Source organism: Heterodontus francisci, chromosome 9, assembly GCF_036365525.1.
Source record: "Heterodontus francisci isolate sHetFra1 chromosome 9, sHetFra1.hap1, whole genome shotgun sequence".
In the NCBI taxonomy this organism is placed as follows: domain Eukaryota; kingdom Metazoa; phylum Chordata; class Chondrichthyes; order Heterodontiformes; family Heterodontidae; genus Heterodontus; species Heterodontus francisci.
The window spans coordinates 2,955,145-2,974,903 of NC_090379.1; the positions used below are offsets into that span (position 1 = coordinate 2,955,145).

The following is a 19,759-nucleotide window of genomic DNA, read 5'->3' on the forward strand; positions in this document are numbered from 1 at the left end:
CAAACTAATCCCACTGCCCCACTCTCTCCCCATAGCCCTGTATCAATCCCAAACTAATCCCACTGCCCCACTCTCTCCCCATAGCCCTGTATCAATCCCAAACTAATCCCACTGCCCCACTCTCTCACCATAGCCCTGTATCAATCTCAAACTAATCCCACTGCCCCACTCTCTCCCCATAGCCCTGTATCAATCCCCAAACTAATCCCACTGCCCCACTCTCTCACCATAGCCCTGTATCAATCCCAAACTAATCCCACTGCCCCACTCTCTCACCATCGCCCTGTATCAATCTCAAACTAATCCCACTGCCCCACTCTCTCCCCATAGCCCTGTATCAATCCCCAAACTAATCCCACTGCCCCACTCTCTCCCCATAGCCCTGTATCAATCTCAAACTAATCCCACTGCCCCACTCTCTCCCCATAGCCCTGTATCAATCTCAAACTAATCCCACTGCCCCACTCTCTCCCCATAGCCCTGTATCAATCTCAAACTAATCCCACTGCCCCACTCTCTCCCCATAGCCCTGTATCAATCCCAAACTAATCCCACTGCCCCACTCTCTCACCATAGCCCTGTATCAATCCCAAACTAATCCCACTGGCCCACTCTCTCCCCATAGCCCTGTATCAATCCCAAACTAATCCCACTGCCCCACTCTCTCCCCATAGCCCTGTATCAATCTCAAACTAATCCCACTGCCCCACTCTCTCCCCATAGCCCTGTATCAATCTCAAACTAATCCCACTGCCCCGCTCTCTCCCCATAGCCCTGTATCAATCCCAAACTAATCCCACTGCCTCACTCTTTCCCTATAGCCCTGTATCCATCCCCAAACTCATCCCACTGACCCACGCTCTCTCCATAGCCCTGTATCAATCCCAAACTAATCCCACTGCCCCACGCTTTCCCTATAGCCCTGTCTCAATCCCAAACTAATCCCACTGCCCCACGCTCTCCCCATAGCCCTGTATCAATCCCAAACTAATCCCACTGCCCCACGCTCTCCCCATAGCCCTGTATCAATCCCAAACTAATCCCACTGCCCCACTCTTTCCCCATAGCCCTGTATCCATCCCCAAACTAATCCCACTGTCCCACGCTCTCCCCATAGCCCTGTATCAATCCCAAACTAATCCCACTGCCCCACTCTCTCCCCATAGCCCTGTATCAATCCCAAACTAATCCCACTGCCCCACAGTATCGGTTTGGGGCTGGAGGCAGCAACACCCGGAAATAGGCAGGTATTGAGCCAGTCGAAGGCAGTGGGAGTTGTGACCAAGTAACACTGATTATTACCTGCAGCAGGACTGGTGACAGTCGCTGTTTTTCGCCTTCGTTTCACGTCCCCAGTACACAGCGAGCCAAGGTGAACACTCGTCTGTCTACAGAGGAAGAGAACAGACAGCTAAATTAACAGGTTTCTCAGCAACCCGAAATAAAAGGTTCCACCCAGCAAATACACAGCAGTGCCGTCACCTTGGAACACCACCAGAACATCTCACACTGGAGCCTTGGGGGAAATTCAGACACTGAGCAAGGATTGGGGAATGAGGGCCCTGGCTGAATCCCCCACTTCATCTAGCAGAGGGCTCACTGGACAGTGATCAGGAGCAGGAATCCTAGCTGATTTCCACTCTCTCTCTCTGTCTCTCTAACCCAGGGGTCACTGGACAGTGATCAGGAGCAGGAACCCTGGCTGATTTCCACTCTCTCTCTCTGTCTCTCTCTAACCCAGGGGTCACTGGACAGTGATCAGGAGCAGGAACCCTGGCTGATTTCCCCTCTCTCTAACCGAGGGGTCATTGGACAGTGATCAGGAGCAGAAACCCTGGCTGATTTCCTCTCTCTCTCTCTCTCTAACCCAGGGCTCACTGGACAGTGATCAGGAGCAGGAACCCTGGCTGATTTCCCCTCTCTCTCTCTCCCTCTCTCGCTCCCAGAGGTCACTGGACAGTGATCAGGAACAAGAACCCTGGCTGATTTCCCCCCTCTCTCTCTCTCTCTCTCTCGAACAAAGGGGTCACTGGACAGTGATCAGGAGCAGAAATCCTGGCTGATTTCCCTCTCTCTACCCGAGGGGTCACTAGTCAGTGATCAGGAGCAGGAACCCTGGCTGATTTCCCCTCTCTCTAACCGAGGGGTCACTGGACAGTGATCAGGAGCAGGAACCCTGGCTGATTTCCCCTCTCTCTAACCAAGGGGTCACTGGACAGTGAGCAGGAGCAGAAACCCTGACTGATTTCCCCTCTCTCTCTCTCTCTCTCTAACCCAGGGGTCACTGGACGGTGATCAGGAGCAGGAACCCTGGCTGATTTCCCCTCTCTCTCTCTCTATCTCTAACCAAGGTGTCACTAGTCAGTGATCAGGAGCAGGAACCCTGGCTGATTTCCCCTCTCTCTCTCTCTCTCTCTCTCTCTAACCCAGGGGTCACTCGACAGTGATCAGGAGCAGAAACCCTGGCTGATTTCCCCTCTCTCTAACCCAGGGGTCACTGGACAGTGATCAGGAGCAGGAACCCTGGCTGATTTCCCCTCTCTCTCTCTCTAACCCAGGGGTCACCGGACAGTGATCAGGAGCAGAAACCCTGGCTGATTTGCTCTCTCTCTCTCTCTCTCTCTCTCTCTCTAACCCAGGGGTCACTGGACAGTGATCAGGAGCAGGAACCCTGGCTGATTTCCCCTCTCTCTCTCTCTCTCTAACCCAGGGGTCACTGGACAGTGATCAGGAGCAGAAACCCTGGCTGATTTCCCCTCTCTCTAACCGAGGGGTCATTGGACAGTGATCAGCAGCACGTACCCTGGCTGATTTCCCCTCTCTCTCTCTCTCTCTAACCCAGGGGTCACTGGACAGTGATCAGGAGCAGGAACCCTGGCTGATTTCCCCTCTCTCTCTCTCTCTAACCCAGGGGTCACTGGACAGTGAGCAGGAGCAGGAACCCTGGCTGATTTCCCCTCTCTCTAACCGAAGGGTCACTCGACAGTGATCAGGAGCAGGAACCCTGGCTGATTTCCCCTCTCTCTAACCGAGGTGTCACTCGACAGTGATCAGGAGCAGGAACCCTGGCTGATTTCCCTCTCTCTCTGACCCAGGGGTCACTGGACAGTGATCAGGAGCAGAAACCCTGGCTGATTTCCCCTCTCTCTAACCCAGGGGTCACTGGACAGTGATCAGGAGCAGGAACCCTGGCTGATTTCCCCTCTCTCTCTCTCTAACCCAGGGGTCACCGGACAGTGATCAGGAGCAGAAACCCTGGCTGATTTGCTCTCTCTCTCTCTCTCTCTCTCTCTAACCCAGGGGTCACTGGACAGTGATCAGGAGCAGGAACCCTGGCTGATTTCCCCTCTCTCTCTCTCTCTCTAACCCAGGGGTCACTGGACAGTGATCAGGAGCAGAAACCCTGGCTGATTTCCCCTCTCTCTAACCGAGGGGTCATTGGACAGTGATCAGCAGCACGTACCCTGGCTGATTTCCCCTCTCTCTCTCTCTCTCTAACCCAGGGGTCACTGGACAGTGATCAGGAGCAGGAACCCTGGCTGATTTCCCCTCTCTCTACCCGAGGGGTCACTCGACAGTGATCAGGAGCAGGAACCCTGGCTGATTTCCCCTCTCTCTCTCTCTCTCTAACCCAGGGGTCACTGGACGGCGATCAGGAGCAGGAACCCTGGCTGATTGCCCCTACCTCTCTCTCTCTCTCTAACCAAGGGGTCACTAGTCAGTGATCAGGAGCAGGAGCCCTGGCTGATTTCCCCTCTCTCTCTCTCTCTCTAACCCAGGGGTCACTGAACAGTGATCAGGAGCAGAAACCCTGGCTGATTTCCCCTCTCTCTACCCGAGGGGTCACTAGTCAGTGATCAGGAGCAGGAACCCTGGCTGATTTCCCCTCTCTCTCTCTAACCCAGGGGTCACAGGACAGTGATCAGGAGCAGAAACCCTGTCTGATTTCCCCTCTCTCTAACCGAGGGGTCACCGGACAGTGATCAGGAGCAGAAACCCTGGCTGAATTCCCCTCTCTCTCTCTCTCTCTCTCTCTAACCCAGGGGTCACTGGACAGTGATCAGGAGCAGGAACCCTGGCTGATTTCCCCTCTCTCTATCTCTCTCTCTCTCTCTCTCTCTCTAACCCAGGGGTCACTGGACAGTGATCAGGAGCAGGAACCCTGGCTGATTTCCCCTCTCTCTAACCGAAGGGTCACTCGACAGTGATCAGGAGCAGGAACCCTGGCTGATTTCCCCTCTCTCTCTCTCTCTCTCTCTCTAACCCAGGGGTCACTGGACAGTGATCAGGAGCAGAAACCCTGGCTGATTTCCCCTCTCTCTAACCGAGGGATCACTGGACAGTGACCAGGAGCAGGAACCCTGGCTGATTTCCCCTCTCTCTCTCTCTCTCTCTAACCAAGGGCTCACTGGACAGTGATCAGGAGCAGAAACCCTGGCTGATTTCCCCTCTCTCTAACCGAGTGGTCACTGGACAGACCAGGAGCAGGAACCCTGGCTGATTTCCCCTCTCTCTCTCTCTCTCTCTAACCCAGGGGTCACTGGACAGTGATCAGGAGTAGAAACCCTGGCTGATTTCCCCTCTCTCTAACCAAGGGGTCACTAGTCAGTGATCAGGAGCAGGAACCCTGGCTGATTTCCCCTCTCTCTAACCGAGGGGTCACTGGACAGTGACCAGGAGCAGGAACCCTGGCTGATTTCCCCCCTCTCTCTCTCTCTCTCTAACCAAGGGCTCACTGGACAGTGATCAGGAGCACAAACCCTGGATGATTTCCCCTCTCTCTAACCCAGGGGTAACTGGACAGTGATCAGGAGCAGAAACCCTGGCTGATTTCCCCTCTCTCTAACCCAGGGGTCACTGGACAGTGATCGGGAGCAGAAACCCTGGCTGATTTCCCATCTCTCTAACCCAGGGGTCACTGGACAGTGATCAGGAGCAGGAACACTGGCTGATTTCCCCTCTCTCTAACCGAGGGGTCACGCGACAGTGATCAGGAGCAGGAACCCTGGCTGATTTCCCCTCTCTCTCTCTCTCTCTAACCCAGGGGTCACTGGACAGTGATCAGGAGCAGAAACCCTGGCTGATTTCCCCTCTCTCTAACCGAGGGGTCATTGGACAGTGATCAGCAGCAGGAACCCTGGCTGATTTCCCCTTCTCTCTCTCTCTCTCTAACCCAGGGGTCACTGGACAGTGATCAGGAGCAGGAACCCTGGCTGATTTCCCCTCTCTCTATCTCTCTCTCTCTCTCTCTCTAACCCAGGGGTCACTGGACAGTGATCAGGAGCAGGAACCCTGGCTGATTTCCCCTCTCTCTAACCGAAGGGTCACTGGACAGTGATCAGGAGCAGGAACCCTGGCTGATTTCCCCTCTCTCTAACCGAGGTGTCACTCGACAGTGATCAGGAGCAGGAACCCTGGCTGATTTCCCCTCTCTCTAACCCAGGGGTCACTGGACAGTGATCAGGAGCAGGAACCCTGGCTGATTTCCCCTCTCTCTAACCGAAGGGTCACTGGACAGTGATCAGGAGCAGGAACCCTGGCTGATTTCCCCTCTCTCTCTCTCTCTCTCTAACCAAGGTGTCACTAGTCAGTGATCAGGAGCAGGAACCCTGGCTGATTTCCCCTCTCTCTCTCTCTCTCTCTCTCTAACCCAGGGGTCACTCGACAGTGATCAGGAGCAGAAACCCTGGCTGATTTCCCCTCTCTCTAACCCAGGGGTCACTGGACAGTGATCAGGAGCAGAAACCCTGGCTGATTTCCCCTCTCTCTCTCTCTAACCCAGGGGTCACCGGACAGTGATCAGGAGCAGAAACCCTGGCTGATTTGCTCTCTCTCTCTCTCTCTCTCTCTCTCTCTCTCTCTAACCCAGGGGTCACTGGACAGTGATCAGGAGCAGGAACCCTGGCTGATTTCCCCTCTCTCTCTCTCTCTCTCTAACCCAGGGGTCACTGGACAGTGATCAGGAGCAGAAACCCTGGCTGATTTCCCCTCTCTCTAACCGAGGGGTCATTGGACAGTGATCAGCAGCACGTACCCTGGCTGATTTCCCCTCTCTCTCTCTCTCTCTAACCCAGGGGTCACTGGACAGTGATCAGGAGCAGGAACCCTGGCTGATTTCCCCTCTCTCTCTCTCTCTAACCCAGGGGTCACTGGACAGTGAGCAGGAGCAGGAACCCTGGCTGATTTCCCCTCTCTCTAACCGAAGGGTCACTCGACAGTGATCAGGAGCAGGAACCCTGGCTGATTTCCCCTCTCTCTAACCGAGGTGTCACTCGACAGTGATCAGGAGCAGGAACCCTGGCTGATTTCCCCTCTCTCTCTCTCTCTCTAACCCAGGGGTCACTGGACAGTGATCAGGAGCAGGAACCCTGGCTGATTTCCCCTCTCTCTACCCGAGGGGTCACTCGACAGTGATCAGGAGCAGGAACCCTGGCTGATTTCCCCTCTCTCTCTCTCTCTCTAACCCAGGGGTCACTGGACGGCGATCAGGAGCAGGAACCCTGGCTGATTGCCCCTCTCTCTCTCTCTCTCTCTAACCAAGGGGTCACTAGTCAGTGATCAGGAGCAGGAACCCTGGCTGATTTCCCCTCTCTCTCTCTCTCTCTAACCCAGGGGTCACTGAACAGTGATCAGGAGCAGAAACCCTGGCTGATTTCCCCTCTCTCTACCCGAGGGGTCACTAGTCAGTGATCAGGAGCAGGAACCCTGGCTGATTTCCCCTCTCTCTAACCGAGGGGTCACTGGACAGTGACCAGGAGCAGGAACCCTGGCTGATTTCCCCCCTCTCTCTCTCTCTCTCTAACCAAGGGCTCACTGGACAGTGATCAGGAGCACAAACCCTGGATGATTTCCCCTCTCTCTAACCCAGGGGTAACTGGACAGTGATCAGGAGCAGAAACCCTGGCTGATTTCCCCTCTCTCTAACCCAGGGGTAACTGGACAGTGATCAGGAGCAGGAACCCTGGCTGATTTCCCCTCTCTCTAACCCAGGGGTCACTGGACAGTGATCGGGAGCAGAAACCCTGGCTGATTTCCCATCTCTCTAACCCAGGGGTCACTGGACAGTGATCAGGAGCAGGAACACTGGCTGATTTCCCCTCTCTCTAACCGAGGGGTCACGCGACAGTGATCAGGAGCAGGAACCCTGGCTGATTTCCCCTCTCTCTCTCTCTCTCTCTAACCCAGGGGTCACTGGACAGTGATCAGGAGCAGAAACCCTGGCTGATTTCCCCTCTCTCTAACCGAGGGGTCATTGGACAGTGATCAGCAGCAGGAACCCTGGCTGATTTCCCCTTCTCTCTCTCTCTCTCTAACCCAGGGGTCACTGGACAGTGATCAGGAGCAGGAACCCTGGCTGATTTCCCCTCTCTCTATCTCTCTCTCTCTCTCTCTCTAACCCAGGGGTCACTGGACAGTGATCAGGAGCAGGAACCCTGGCTGATTTCCCCTCTCTCTAACCGAAGGGTCACTGGACAGTGATCAGGAGCAGGAACCCTGGCTGATTTCCCCTCTCTCTAACCGAGGTGTCACTCGACAGTGATCAGGAGCAGGAACCCTGGCTGATTTCCCCTCTCTCTCTCTCTCTCTAACCCAGGGGTCACTGGACAGTGATCAGGAGCAGAAACCCTGGCTGATTTCCCCTCTCTCTCTCTCTCTCTACCCGAGGGGTCACTAGTCAGTGATCAGGAGCAGGAACCCTGGCTGATTTCCCCTCTCTCTAACCGAGGGGTCATTGGACAGTGATCAGCAGCAGGAACCCTGGCTGATTTCCCCTTCTCTCTCTCTCTCTCTAACCCAGGGGTCACCGGACAGTGATCAGGAGCAGAAACCCTGGCTGATTTGCTCTCTCTCTCTCTCTCTCTCTCTCTCTCTCTCTCTCTAACCCAGGGGTCACTGGACAGTGATCAGGAGCAGGAACCCTGGCTGATTTCCCCTCTCTCTCTCTCTCTCTCTAACCCAGGGGTCACTGGACAGTGATCAGGAGCAGAAACCCTGGCTGATTTCCCCTCTCTCTAACCGAGGGGTCATTGGACAGTGATCAGCAGCACGTACCCTGGCTGATTTCCCCTCTCTCTCTCTCTCTCTAACCCAGGGGTCACTGGACAGTGATCAGGAGCAGGAACCCTGGCTGATTTCCCCTCTCTCTATCTCTCTAACCCAGGGGTCACTGGACAGTGAGCAGGAGCAGGAACCCTGGCTGATTTCCCCTCTCTCTAACCGAAGGGTCACTCGACAGTGATCAGGAGCAGGAACCCTGGCTGATTTCCCCTCTCTCTAACCGAGGTGTCACTCGACAGTGATCAGGAGCAGGAACCCTGGCTGATTTCCCCTCTCTCTACCCGAGGGGTCACTCGACAGTGATCAGGAGCAGGAACCCTGGCTGATTTCCCCTCTCTCTCTCTCTCTCTAACCCAGGGGTCACTGGACGGCGATCAGGAGCAGGAACCCTGGCTGATTGCCCCTCTCTCTCTCTCTCTCTCTAACCAAGGGGTCACTAGTCAGTGATCAGGAGCAGGAACCCTGGCTGATTTCCCCTCTCTCTCTCTCTCTCTAACCCAGGGGTCACTGAACAGTGATCAGGAGCAGAAACCCTGGCTGATTTCCCCTCTCTCTCTCTCTCTCTAACCCAGGGGTCACTGAACAGTGATCAGGAGCAGAAACCCTGGCTGATTTCCCCTCTCTCTACCCGAGGGGTCACTAGTCAGTGATCAGGAGCAGGAACCCTGGCTGATTTCCCCTCTCTCTCTCTAACCCAGGGGTCACAGGACAGTGATCAGGAGCAGAAACCCTGTCTGATTTCCCCTCTCTCTAAACCGGGGGTCAATGGACAGTGATCAGGAGCAGAAACCCTGGCTGATTTCCCTCTCTCTCTCTAACCGAGGGGTCACCGGACAGTGATCAGGAGCAGAAACCCTGGATGATTTCCCCTCCCTCTCTCTCTAACCCAGGGGTCACAGGACAGTGATCAGGAGCAGGAACCCTGGCTGAATTCCCCTCTCTCTATCTCTCTCTCTCTCTAACCCAGGGGTCACTGGACAGTGATCAGGAGCAGGAACCCTGGCTGATTTCCCCTCTCTCTATCTCTCTCTCTCTCTCTCTCTCTCTAACCCAGGGGTCACTGGACAGTGATCAGGAGCAGGAACCCTGGCTGATTTCCCCTCTCTCTAACCGAAGGGTCACTCGACAGTGATCAGGAGCAGAAACCCTGGCTGATTTCCCCTCTCTCTAACCAAGGGCTCACTGGACAGTGATCAGGAGCAGAAACCCTGGCTGATTTCCCCTCTCTCTAACCGAGTGGTCACTGGACAGACCAGGAGCAGGAACCCTGGCTGATTTCCCCTCTCTCTCTCTCTCTCTCTAACCCAGGGGTCACTGGACAGTGATCAGGAGTAGAAACCCTGGCTGATTTCCCCTCTCTCTAACCAAGGGGTCACTAGTCAGTGATCAGGAGCAGGAACCCTGGCTGATTTCCCCTCTCTCTAACCGAGGGGTCACTGGACAGTGACCAGGAGCAGGAACCCTGGCTGATTTCCCCCCTCTCTCTCTCTCTCTCTAACCAAGGGCTCACTGGACAGTGATCAGGAGCACAAACCCTGGATGATTTCCCCTCTCTCTAACCCAGGGGTAACTGGACAGTGATCAGGAGCAGAAACCCTGGCTGATTTCCCCTCTCTCTAACCCAGGGGTCACTGGACAGTGATCGGGAGCAGAAACCCTGGCTGATTTCCCATCTCTCTAACCCAGGGGTCACTGGACAGTGATCAGGAGCAGGAACACTGGCTGATTTCCCCTCTCTCTAACCGAGGGGTCACGCGACAGTGATCAGGAGCAGGAACCCTGGCTGATTTCCCCTCTCTCTCTCTCTCTCTCTCTAACCCAGGGGTCACTGGACAGTGATCAGGAGCAGAAACCCTGGCTGATTTCCCCTCTCTCTAACCGAGGGGTCATTGGACAGTGATCAGCAGCAGGAACCCTGGCTGATTTCCCCTTCTCTCTCTCTCTCTCTAACCCAGGGGTCACTGGACAGTGATCAGGAGCAGGAACCCTGGCTGATTTCCCCTCTCTCTCTCTCTCTCTAACCCAGGGGTCACTGGACAGTGATCAGGAGCAGAAACCCTGGCTGATTTCCCCTCTCTCTACCCGAGGGGTCACTAGTCAGTGATCAGGAGCAGGAACCCTGGCTGATTTCCCCTCTCTCTAACCCAGGGGTCATTGGACAGTGATCAGCAGCAGGAACCCTGGCTGATTTCCCCTCTCTCTAACCGAGGGGTCACTCGACAGTGATCAGGAGCAGGAACCCTGGCTGATTTCCCCTCTCTCTCTCTCTAACCCAGGGGTCACTGGACAGTGATCAGGAGCAGGAACCCTGGCTGATTTCCCCTCTCTCTAACCCAGGGGTCACTAGAAGTGATCAGGAGCAGGAACCCTGGCTGATTTCCCCTCTCTCTCTCTCTCTAACCCAGGGGTCACTGGACAGTGATCAGGAGCAGGAACCCTGGCTGATTTAACCTCTCTCTCTCTCTCTAACCCAGGGGTCACTGGACAGTGATCAGGAGCAGGAACCCTGGCTGATTTAACCTCTCTCTCTCTCTAACCCCAGGGTCACTGGACAGTGATCAGGAGCAGAAACCCTGGCTGATTTCCCCTCTCTCTAACCCAGGGGTCACTGGACAGTGATCAGGAGCAGGAACCCTGGCTGATTTCCCCTCTCTCTCTCTCTCTCTCTCTAACCCAGGGGTCACTGGACAGTGATCAGGAGCAGGAACCCTGGCTGATTTCCTCTCTCTCTCTCTCTCTAACCCAGGGGTCACTAGACAGTGATCAGGAGCAGGAACCCTGGCTGATTTCCCCTCTCTCTCTCTCTCTCTAACCCAGGGGTCACTGGACAGTGATCAGGAGCAGGAACCCTGGCTGATTTCCTCTCTCTCTCTCTCTCTAACCCAGGGGTCACTAGACAGTGATCAGGAGCAGAAACCCTGGCTGATTTCCCCTCTCTCTGACCCAGGGGTCACTGGACAGTGATCAGGAAAGCCTGTGCTCTGTCTGGCCCCTCCCCCGAGCTGTGCTAAGACTCAGTCTGATGCAAGTGCTGTGCTTTGGGATGTTGCGGCACCCGGGGAGTGAGACTGACCTGGATTTGTTCTGAAGGGCGGAGCACTTCCTGTGAGAGCTGTCAGTCAGAACCTCCAGCGGGTACAAGGGGACCAAAGGGTTAAACTGCAAAGCAAAAGATGGCAAAGCATCAGTTATAAGATGATAGGACCTACAGGAAGCCTGTGTCCTCCCAGAGACTGGACTTTCACTCCAAGGCGAGACCAGCAACAACTGATGCCTCTGGGGGCAGAGTCACTGCGTGTCCCGAGCCGATGCTGTACCCCAACATCACCCTGCCGCAGGGATCCTCACCAAACTACCCCAACATCACCCTGCCGCAGTAATCCTCACCAAACTACCCCAACATCACCCTGCCGCAGGAATCCTCACCAAACTGCCCCAACATCACCCTGCCGCAGGGATCCTCACCAAACTACCCCAACATCACCCTGCCGCAGGGATCCTCACCAAACTACCCCAACATCACCCTGCCGCAGGAATCCTCACCAAACTGCCCCAACATCACCCTGCCGCAGGAATCCTCACCAAACTGCCCCAACATCACCCTGCCGCAGGAATCCTCACCAAACTGCCCCAACATCACCCTGCCGCAGGGATCCTCACCAAACTACCCCAACATCACCCTGCCGCAGGGGTCCTCACCAAACTGCCCCAACATCACCCTGCCGCAGGGGTCCTCACCAAACTGCCCCAACATCACCCTGCCGCAGGAATCCTCACCAAACTGCCCCAACATCACCCTGCCGCAGGAATCCTCACCAAACTGCCCCAACATCACCCTGCCGCAGGAATCCTCACCAAACTGCCCCAACATCACCCTGCCGCAGGGATCCTCACCAAACTGCTCCAACATCACCCTGCCGCAGGAATCCTCACCAAACTGCCCCAACATCACCCTGCCGCAGGGATCCTCACCAAACTACCCCAACATCACCCTGCTGCAGGGGTCCTCACCAAACTGCCCCAACATCACCCTGCCGCAGGAATCCTCACCAAACTGCCCCAACATCACCCTGCCGCAGGGATCCTCACCAAACTACCCCAACATCACCCTGCCGCAGGAATCCTCACCAAACTACCCCAACATCACCCTGCCGCAGGGATCCTCACCAAACTGCCCCAACATCACCCTGCCGCAGGGGTCCTCACCAAACTGCCCCAACATCACCCTGCCGCAGGGGTCCTCACCAAACTGCCCCAACATCACCCTGCCGCAGGGGTCCTCACCAAACTGCCCCAACATCACCCTGCCGCAGGGGTCCTCACCAAACTACCCCAACATCACCCTGCCGCAGGGATCCTCACCAAACTGCCCCAACATCACCCTGCCGCAGGGGTCCTCACCAAACTGCCCCAACATCACCCTGCCGCAGGGATCCTCACCAAACTGCCCCAACATCACCCTGCCGCAGGGGTCCTCACCAAACTGCCCCAACATCACCCTGCCGCAGGGGTCCTCACCAAACTGCCCCAACATCACCCTGCCGCAGGGGTCCTCACCAAACTGCCCCAACATCACCCTGCCGCAGGGGTCCTCACCAAACTGCCCCAACATCACCCTGCCGCAGGGGTCCTCACCAAACTGCCCCAACATCACCCTGCCGCAGGAATCCTCACCAAACTACCCCAACATCACCCTGCCGCAGGAATCCTCACCAAACTGTTCCAACATCACCCTGCCGCAGGAATCCTCACCAAACTGCTCCAACATCACCCTGCCGCAGGGATCCTCACCAAACTACCCCAACATCACCCTGCCGCAGGAATCCTCACCAAACTGTTCCAACATCACCCTGCCGCAGGGATCCTCACCAAACTACCCCAACATCACCCTGCCGCAGGAATCCTCACCAAACTGTTCCAACATCATCCTGCCGCAGGGACACTCACCAAACTCCCCCATCACCCTGCCGCAGGGGTCCTCACCAAACTGCCCCATCACCTTGCCGCAGGGGTCCTCACCAAACTGCCCCATCGCCCTGCCGCAGGGATCCTCACCAAACTCCCCCATCACCCTGCCGCAGGAATCCTCACCAAACTGTTCCAACATCACCCTGCCACAGGGATCCTCCCCAAACTGCCCCATCACCCTGCTGCAGGGATCCTCCCCAAACTGCCCCATCACCCTGCCACAGGGATCCTCCCCAAACTACCCCAATATCACCCTGCCGCAGGGATCCTCCCCAAACTACCCCAACATCACCCTGCCGCAGGGATCCTCCCCAAACTACCCCAACATCACCCTGCCGCAGGGATCCTCCCCAAACTACCCCATCATCACCCTGCCGCAGGGGTCCTCACCAAACTGCTCCAACATCACCCTGCCACAGGGATCCTCCTCAAACTACCCCAACATCACCCTGCCGCAGGGATCCTCCCCAAACTACCCCATCATCACCCTGCCGCAGGGGTCCTCACCAAACTGCTCCAACATCACCCTGCCACAGGGATCCTCACCAAACTGCCCCATCACCCTGCCGCAGGGATCCTCCCCAAACTGCCCCATCACCCTGCCACAGGGATCCTCCCCAAACTGCCCCATCACCCTGCCGCAGGGGTCCTCACCAAACTGCCCCATCACCCTGCCGCAGGGATCCTCACCAAACTGCCCCATCACCCTGCCGCAGGGATCCTCCCCAAACTACCCCAACATCACCCTGCCGCAGGGGTCCTCACCAAACTGCCCCATCACCCTTACGCAAGGATCCTCACCAAACTGCCCCATCACCCTGCCGCAGGGATCCTCACCAAACTGCTCCAACATCACCCTGCCGCAGGGATCCTCACCAAACTACCCCAACATCACCCTGCCGCAGGGGTCCTCACCAAACTGCCCCATCACCCTGCCGCAGGGATCCTCACCAAACTGCTCCAACATCACCCTGCCACAGGGATCCTCACCAAACTGCCCCAACATCACCTGCCGCAGGGATCCTCACCAAACTGCTCCAACATCACCCTGCCGCAGGGATCCTCACCAAACTGCTCCAACATCACCCTGCCGCAGGGGTCCTCACCAAACTGCCCCATCACCCTGCCGCAGGGGTCCTCACCAAACTGCCCCATCACCCTGCCGCAGGGAGCCTCACCAAACTGCTCCAACATCACCCTGCCACAGGGATCCTCACCAAACTGCCCCAACATCACCTGCCGCAGGGATCCTCACCAAACTGCTCCAACATCACCCTGCCGCAGGGGTCCTCACCAAACTGCCCCATCACCCTGCCGCAGGGGTCCTCACCAAACTGCCCCATCACCCTGCCGCAGGGAGCCTCACCAAACTGCTCCAACATCACCCTGCCACAGGGATCCTCACCAAACTGCCCCAACATCACCTGCCGCAGGGATCCTCACCAAACTGCTCCAACATCACCCTGCCGCAGGGATCCTCACCAAACTGCTCCAACATCACCCTGCCGCAGGGGTCCTCACCAAACTGCTCCAACATCACCCTGCCGCAGGGTCCTCACCAAACTCCCCCATCACCCTGCCGCAGGGGTCCTCACCAAACTGCCCCATCACCCTGCCGCAGGGGTCCTCACCAAACTGCCCCATCACCCTGCCGCAGGGGTCCTCACCAAACTCCCCCATCACCCTGCCGCAGGGATCCTCACCAAACTGCCAGCAGCTGCTATGTGTGCCCTCACAATGAGACGCACCAACTGCTCCAAGATTTCTCTCTCCATCTCTCCACACAGGCCCAGATACTGCAGTGGGTTAAAGCCCATCCTTTCATTTCCAATGAGAAGCAAGTTTCTTCTCTCACTCAAGAGAGCCCATGCATTGAAATATTCTATAACTTGGCAATATTACAATGAGTATGGAAGAAGAGGGGCTAATGTAATTGAGGCGTTTAAGATGTTTAAAGGATTTTATAGAGTCTTGAGAGAGAAACTATTTCCTCTGGCTGGGATGTCTGGACAGTGACCAGAACAAAGCGGGGCGGGGGGGAAGAACGTTTCAATTCGAGCCAGGACATTCAGGAGTGATGTTCAGGAAGAACTTCTTCACACAAAGAGTAGTGGAAATCTGATGGATTTTTTTATTAAGCGAGCATATTAATGGTTACAGAAACAAGGCAGGTCAATGGATTTGAAATACAGTTAACCACGGTCTGTTTAAATGGGGAACAATCCATGTAACATGCTTGAGGGGTTGAATGGCCTCCTACACCTCAGACATGAAAGATAATGAATGACCTCTCTATCCAGCACTCGCTGCCTTCTGCGAGATTTTTCTAAAAGGTGTTTCCTTATCAAACTTACAACTGCCGAGAATCCAAACAGGGCTTCCAGTAATTCAACGGAAAATTCAGTGTTGGGGTAAAGCAAGAGGATTGAGTGGCTGGATATCTGTACAGCTTTCAACTTACCCCACGCAAAGGTTGAAGTCGATTTAGCATGCTCCACTCTCGACACTGACCCCTCACACAAAAGCTTCTCCGTAACCTATAAGGAGGAAACAATCATTTAAGCACACCCCCATTCTTAGAGCACTCAGTGGGACAGACACAGCTCACTGGCTCCTCCACCTCCCCTGGGTTCTGAAGCAGGGAAAGGCATTGGCAAAAGTGTCTCTCCCCACCCAGAGTAACTGAGGGAGTGAGGAACCCTGGGCCACAGCAATCCAATCAGATTCCCACCTGGAGGTCCAAGCTGCAATCTGATTGAGAGTTTCCAGTGGTTTAGATAGAGAATAATAGACACCATTCCCATTTTGGATGCAATCAAATCAAAAAGGTGAGCTGGAGAGAAATGTACACGGAGTAAAGGTGTGCTGGTCAGTGTGAGGACTTCAAACCTGCAGCTCCTTCGAGTCACAGGGCTCAGTGTCTCTGTTTCCGCAGCTTCCAACACCATAAGCTATTAAAGGCTCCATTAAATCATTGAACAGTGTCACTTACTCCTTCTGATAGGGGTCCTGCCCAAAGTGACTCACTCGTTCATTCGGGATCACACCCACAGGCCCTTCCTGCTGGAACAGATACACAGGCAAATTAACTTAAAGAATCACACCTGACAGATGGAGGCCATTCAGCCCATCATGCCTGTGCCACCTATTTAAAAAAAAAAGCTTTCAAATTCGGCCCACTCCCCCGCTCTTCTCCCATCTCGATACTGTATCACCAGGCAGAAAACGTACGATTTATCAATCCAACTGGGATCAGTAAAGAGATCAGTGTGTTCCGTTAAAGGAGACTGCGACCGTAGGGATCGACCCCATCTCTCATCCTCCTCCCTGGATTTCTCTCCTTTCCCAGCTCCATCCCCTTTCTTTCTCTCTGTCTCTCTTTTCCCTCGATGCTGTTTATGAGATCCTGCTGGATGTCAGGTTTCCTTATATTATAACAGTGACCACACTTTATCAGTTGCTGTTGTGAAAGTCACTATCAATGCAAGCTTTCATTTCAGCTCAGTACTGAGAGTGTTAAAGTGTTGGTTAGAAAATTCACCCTGGATTTAATTGTTGATTTCTAAATGAAACATTCTGTCAATCAGCTCGGAGATTACACACGGACAAGACTCAATGGAACTGAACAGGAGCCAATGACTTCAAATTATCAGCTAATAACTCACCATCGACATGCTAACTGTTTACGTTTCAATTATTCTTGATTACTCAGTAATAGAAGAGTTTGTCTCAACTCATTCACATTGAACAGCCCATTCACCTCATTATTTATCAGTTCAATTATGCAGTTCAGAACACAACTCACAACCCCAAAATAACACACTCCCAGTTCATTCAAATCAGCAGGAACGAATGAGCAGAACACAGCACATGCTGCCTGCTGTAAAGTTCATAGGTCACAGGAAGGGCAGGGAGGGGGGGCGCAAAGGAGAGTGGGGGAGAGAGAGTAAGAGAGAGACAGAGTGGGGGAGAGAGAGATAGAGAGAGAGAGACAGAGTGGGGGATCGAGAGAGACAGACAGAGTGGGGGAGAGAGAGAGAGAGACAGAGTGGGGGAGAGAGAGAGAGAGAGACAGACAGAGTGGGGGTGAGAGAGAGAGAGACAGACAGAGTGGGGGGGAGAGAGAGAGAGAGACAGAGTGGGGGGGAGAGAGAGAGAGAGAGACAGAGTGGGGGAGAGACAGACAGAATGGGGGAGAGAGAGAGAGAGACAGAGTGAGGGAGAGAGAAAGAGAGAGAGACAGAGTGGGGGATCGAGAGAGACAGACAGAGTGGGGGAGAGAGAGAGAGAGACAGAGTGGGGGAGAGAGAGAGAGAGACAGACAGAGTGGGGGTGAGAGAGAGAGAGACAGACAGAGTGGGGGGGAGAGAGAGAGAGACAGAGTGGGGGGGAGAGAGAGAGAGAGAGACAGAGTGGGGGAGAGACAGACAGAATGGGGGAGAGAGAGAGAGAGAGACAGAGTGAGGGAGAGAGAAAGAGAGAGAGATAGAGTGGGGGAGAGAGAGAGAGATAGAGTGGGGGACAGAAAGAGATAGAGTGGGGGAGAGAGAGAGAGATAGAGTGGGGAGAGAGAGAGAGATAGAGTGGGGGAGAGAGAGAGAGATAGAGTGGGGGGAGAGAGAGAGAGATAGAGTGGGGGAGAGAGAGAGAGAGATAGAGTGGGGGAGAGAGAGAGAGAGATAGAGTGGGGAGAGAGAGACAGAGAGTGGGGGAGAGAGAGACAGAGTGGGGGAGAGAGAGAGAGACAGAGTGAGGGAGAGAGAAAGAGAGAGAGATAGAGTGGGGGAGAGAGAGAGAGATAGAGTGGGGGAGAGAGAGAGATAGAGTGGGGGAGAGAGAGAGAGATAGAGTGGGGGAGAGAGAGAGAGAGATAGAGTGGGGGAGAGACAGAGAGATAGAGAGTGGGGGAGAGAGAGAGAGATAGAGAGTGGGGGAGAGAGAGAGAGATAGAGTGGAGGAGAGAGAGAGAGATAGAGTGGGGAGAGAGAGAGAGATAGAGTGGGGGAGAGAGAGAGAGAAAGAGTGGGGAGAGAGAGAGAGATAGAGTGGGGGAGAGAGAGAGATAGAGAGTGGGGGAGAGAGAGAGATAGAGAGTGGGGGAGAGAGAGAGATAGAGAGTGGGGGAGAGAGACAGAGTGGGGGAGAGAGAGAGAGACAGAGTGAGAGAGAGAGACAGAGTGAGAGAGAGAGACAGAGTGAGGGAGAGAGAAAGAGAGAGAGATAGAGTGGGGGAGAGAGAGAGAGATAGAGTGGGGGAGAGAGAGAGAGATAGAGTGGGGGAGAGAGAGAGATAGAGTGGGGAGAGAGAGAGATAGAGTGGGGGAGAGAGAGAGAGATAGAGTGGGGGAGAGAGAGAGAGATAGAGTGGGGGAGAGAGAGAGAGATAGAGTGGGGGAGAGAGAGAGAGATAGAGTGGGGAGAGACAGAGAGATAGAGAGTGGGGGAGAGAGAGAGAGATAGAGTGGAGGAGAGAGAGAGAGATAGAGTGGGGGAGAGAGAGAGAGATAGAGTGGGGGAGAGAGAGAGAGATAGAGTGGGGGAGAGAGAGAGAGATAGAGTGGGGGAGAGAGAGAGAGATAGAGTGGGGGAGAGAGAGAGAGATAGAGTGGGGGAGAGAGAGAGAGATAGAGTGGGGAGAGAGAGAGAGATAGAGTGGGGGAGAGAGAGAGATAGAGAGTGGGGGAGAGAGAGAGATAGAGAGTGGGGGAGAGAGATAGAGAGTGGGGGAGAGAGAGAGAGAGACAGACAGAGTGGGGGGAGAGAGAGAGAGAGACAGAGTGGGGGGGAGAGAGAGAGAGACAGAGACAGAGTGGGGGAGAGAGAGAGAGAGACAGAGTGGGGGAGAGAGAGAGAGAGAGACAGAGTGGGGGAGAGAGAGAGAGAGAGAGAGAGAGACAGAGTGAGGGAGAGAGAAAGAGAGAGAGATAGAGTGGGGGAGAGAGAGAGATAGAGTGGGGAGAGAGAGAGAGATAGAGTAGGGGAGAGAGAGAGATAGAGTAGGGGAGAGGAGAGAGATAGAGACAGATAGTTGGGGGAGAGATAGACACACTGGGTGAGGGCGGAGGAGCGAGCGGCAGGGAGGGAATTTAGAGCGAGGTGGGGTGTGGGGGGGAGGCAGTGCATTTCGAGCCAGAAGGAGGGGTACCGTGGAGGCCACCTCTACTCCTTCAGTACCCCCACCCCCGCCTACCCCCCCCCCCAACCCTGTAACCGACGCCCCCCAGCATTCCCAGAAGCACAGTTACCAGGGCTACCCTTCCCTTGCCAACAGCACTACCTTGCCTGGGAGGCGGCGACGACCTTTCCGTATGCAGCGTGCTGCAATCCCTGGGAGACGGTTCAACCGAGCGTGGTAACCTGAGAGAGAGCAGCAAACAGATAGCAAACAGATAGCAAACATTTCACACGTGTTACAAAACACAACAAACCAGAGGGCACATAGACTGGGGCAGGGCACAAGGTAAAGGGGGGAGGGGGGAGGGGGGAGGGTGGTGACCGAGGGGGGGAGGAGGGGAGTGGTGACCGAGGGGGGGAGGAGGGAGGCGACCGAGGGGGGAGGAGGGTGGTGACCGAGGGGGGGAGGAGGGGAGTGGTGACCGAGGGGGGAGGAGGGTGGTGACCGAGGGGGGAGGCGACCGAGGGGGGGAGGAGGGTGGTGACCGAGGGGGGGAGGAGGGAGGCGACCGGGGGGGGGGGTGGGGAGGAGGGTGGTGACCGAGGGGCGGGGGGGGGA

The 19,759-nt window shown here is 55.3% G+C and overlaps 1 protein-coding gene across 3 annotated transcripts in view; it reads right to left on the reverse strand.

Moving 5' to 3' along the window:
• Positions 1-19,759, reverse strand: part of LOC137373540 (G patch domain-containing protein 2-like) — a 100,536-nt gene that overhangs the window by 5,439 nt on the left and 75,338 nt on the right. For 2 of the 3 annotated variants that reach the window (XM_068038442.1, XM_068038443.1), the window contains exons 5-9: positions 19,304-19,383; positions 16,019-16,089; positions 15,488-15,563; positions 11,132-11,217; positions 1,303-1,388 (exon numbers count right to left, since the gene is read on the reverse strand). In XM_068038442.1, coding sequence (XP_067894543.1) covers positions 1,303-1,388; positions 11,132-11,217; positions 15,488-15,563; positions 16,019-16,089; positions 19,304-19,383 — 399 coding nt within the window. The remainder of the gene's footprint in view (positions 1-1,302; positions 1,389-11,131; positions 11,218-15,487; positions 15,564-16,018; positions 16,090-19,303; positions 19,384-19,759) is intronic. The other variant, XM_068038444.1, reaches the window with a different exon arrangement.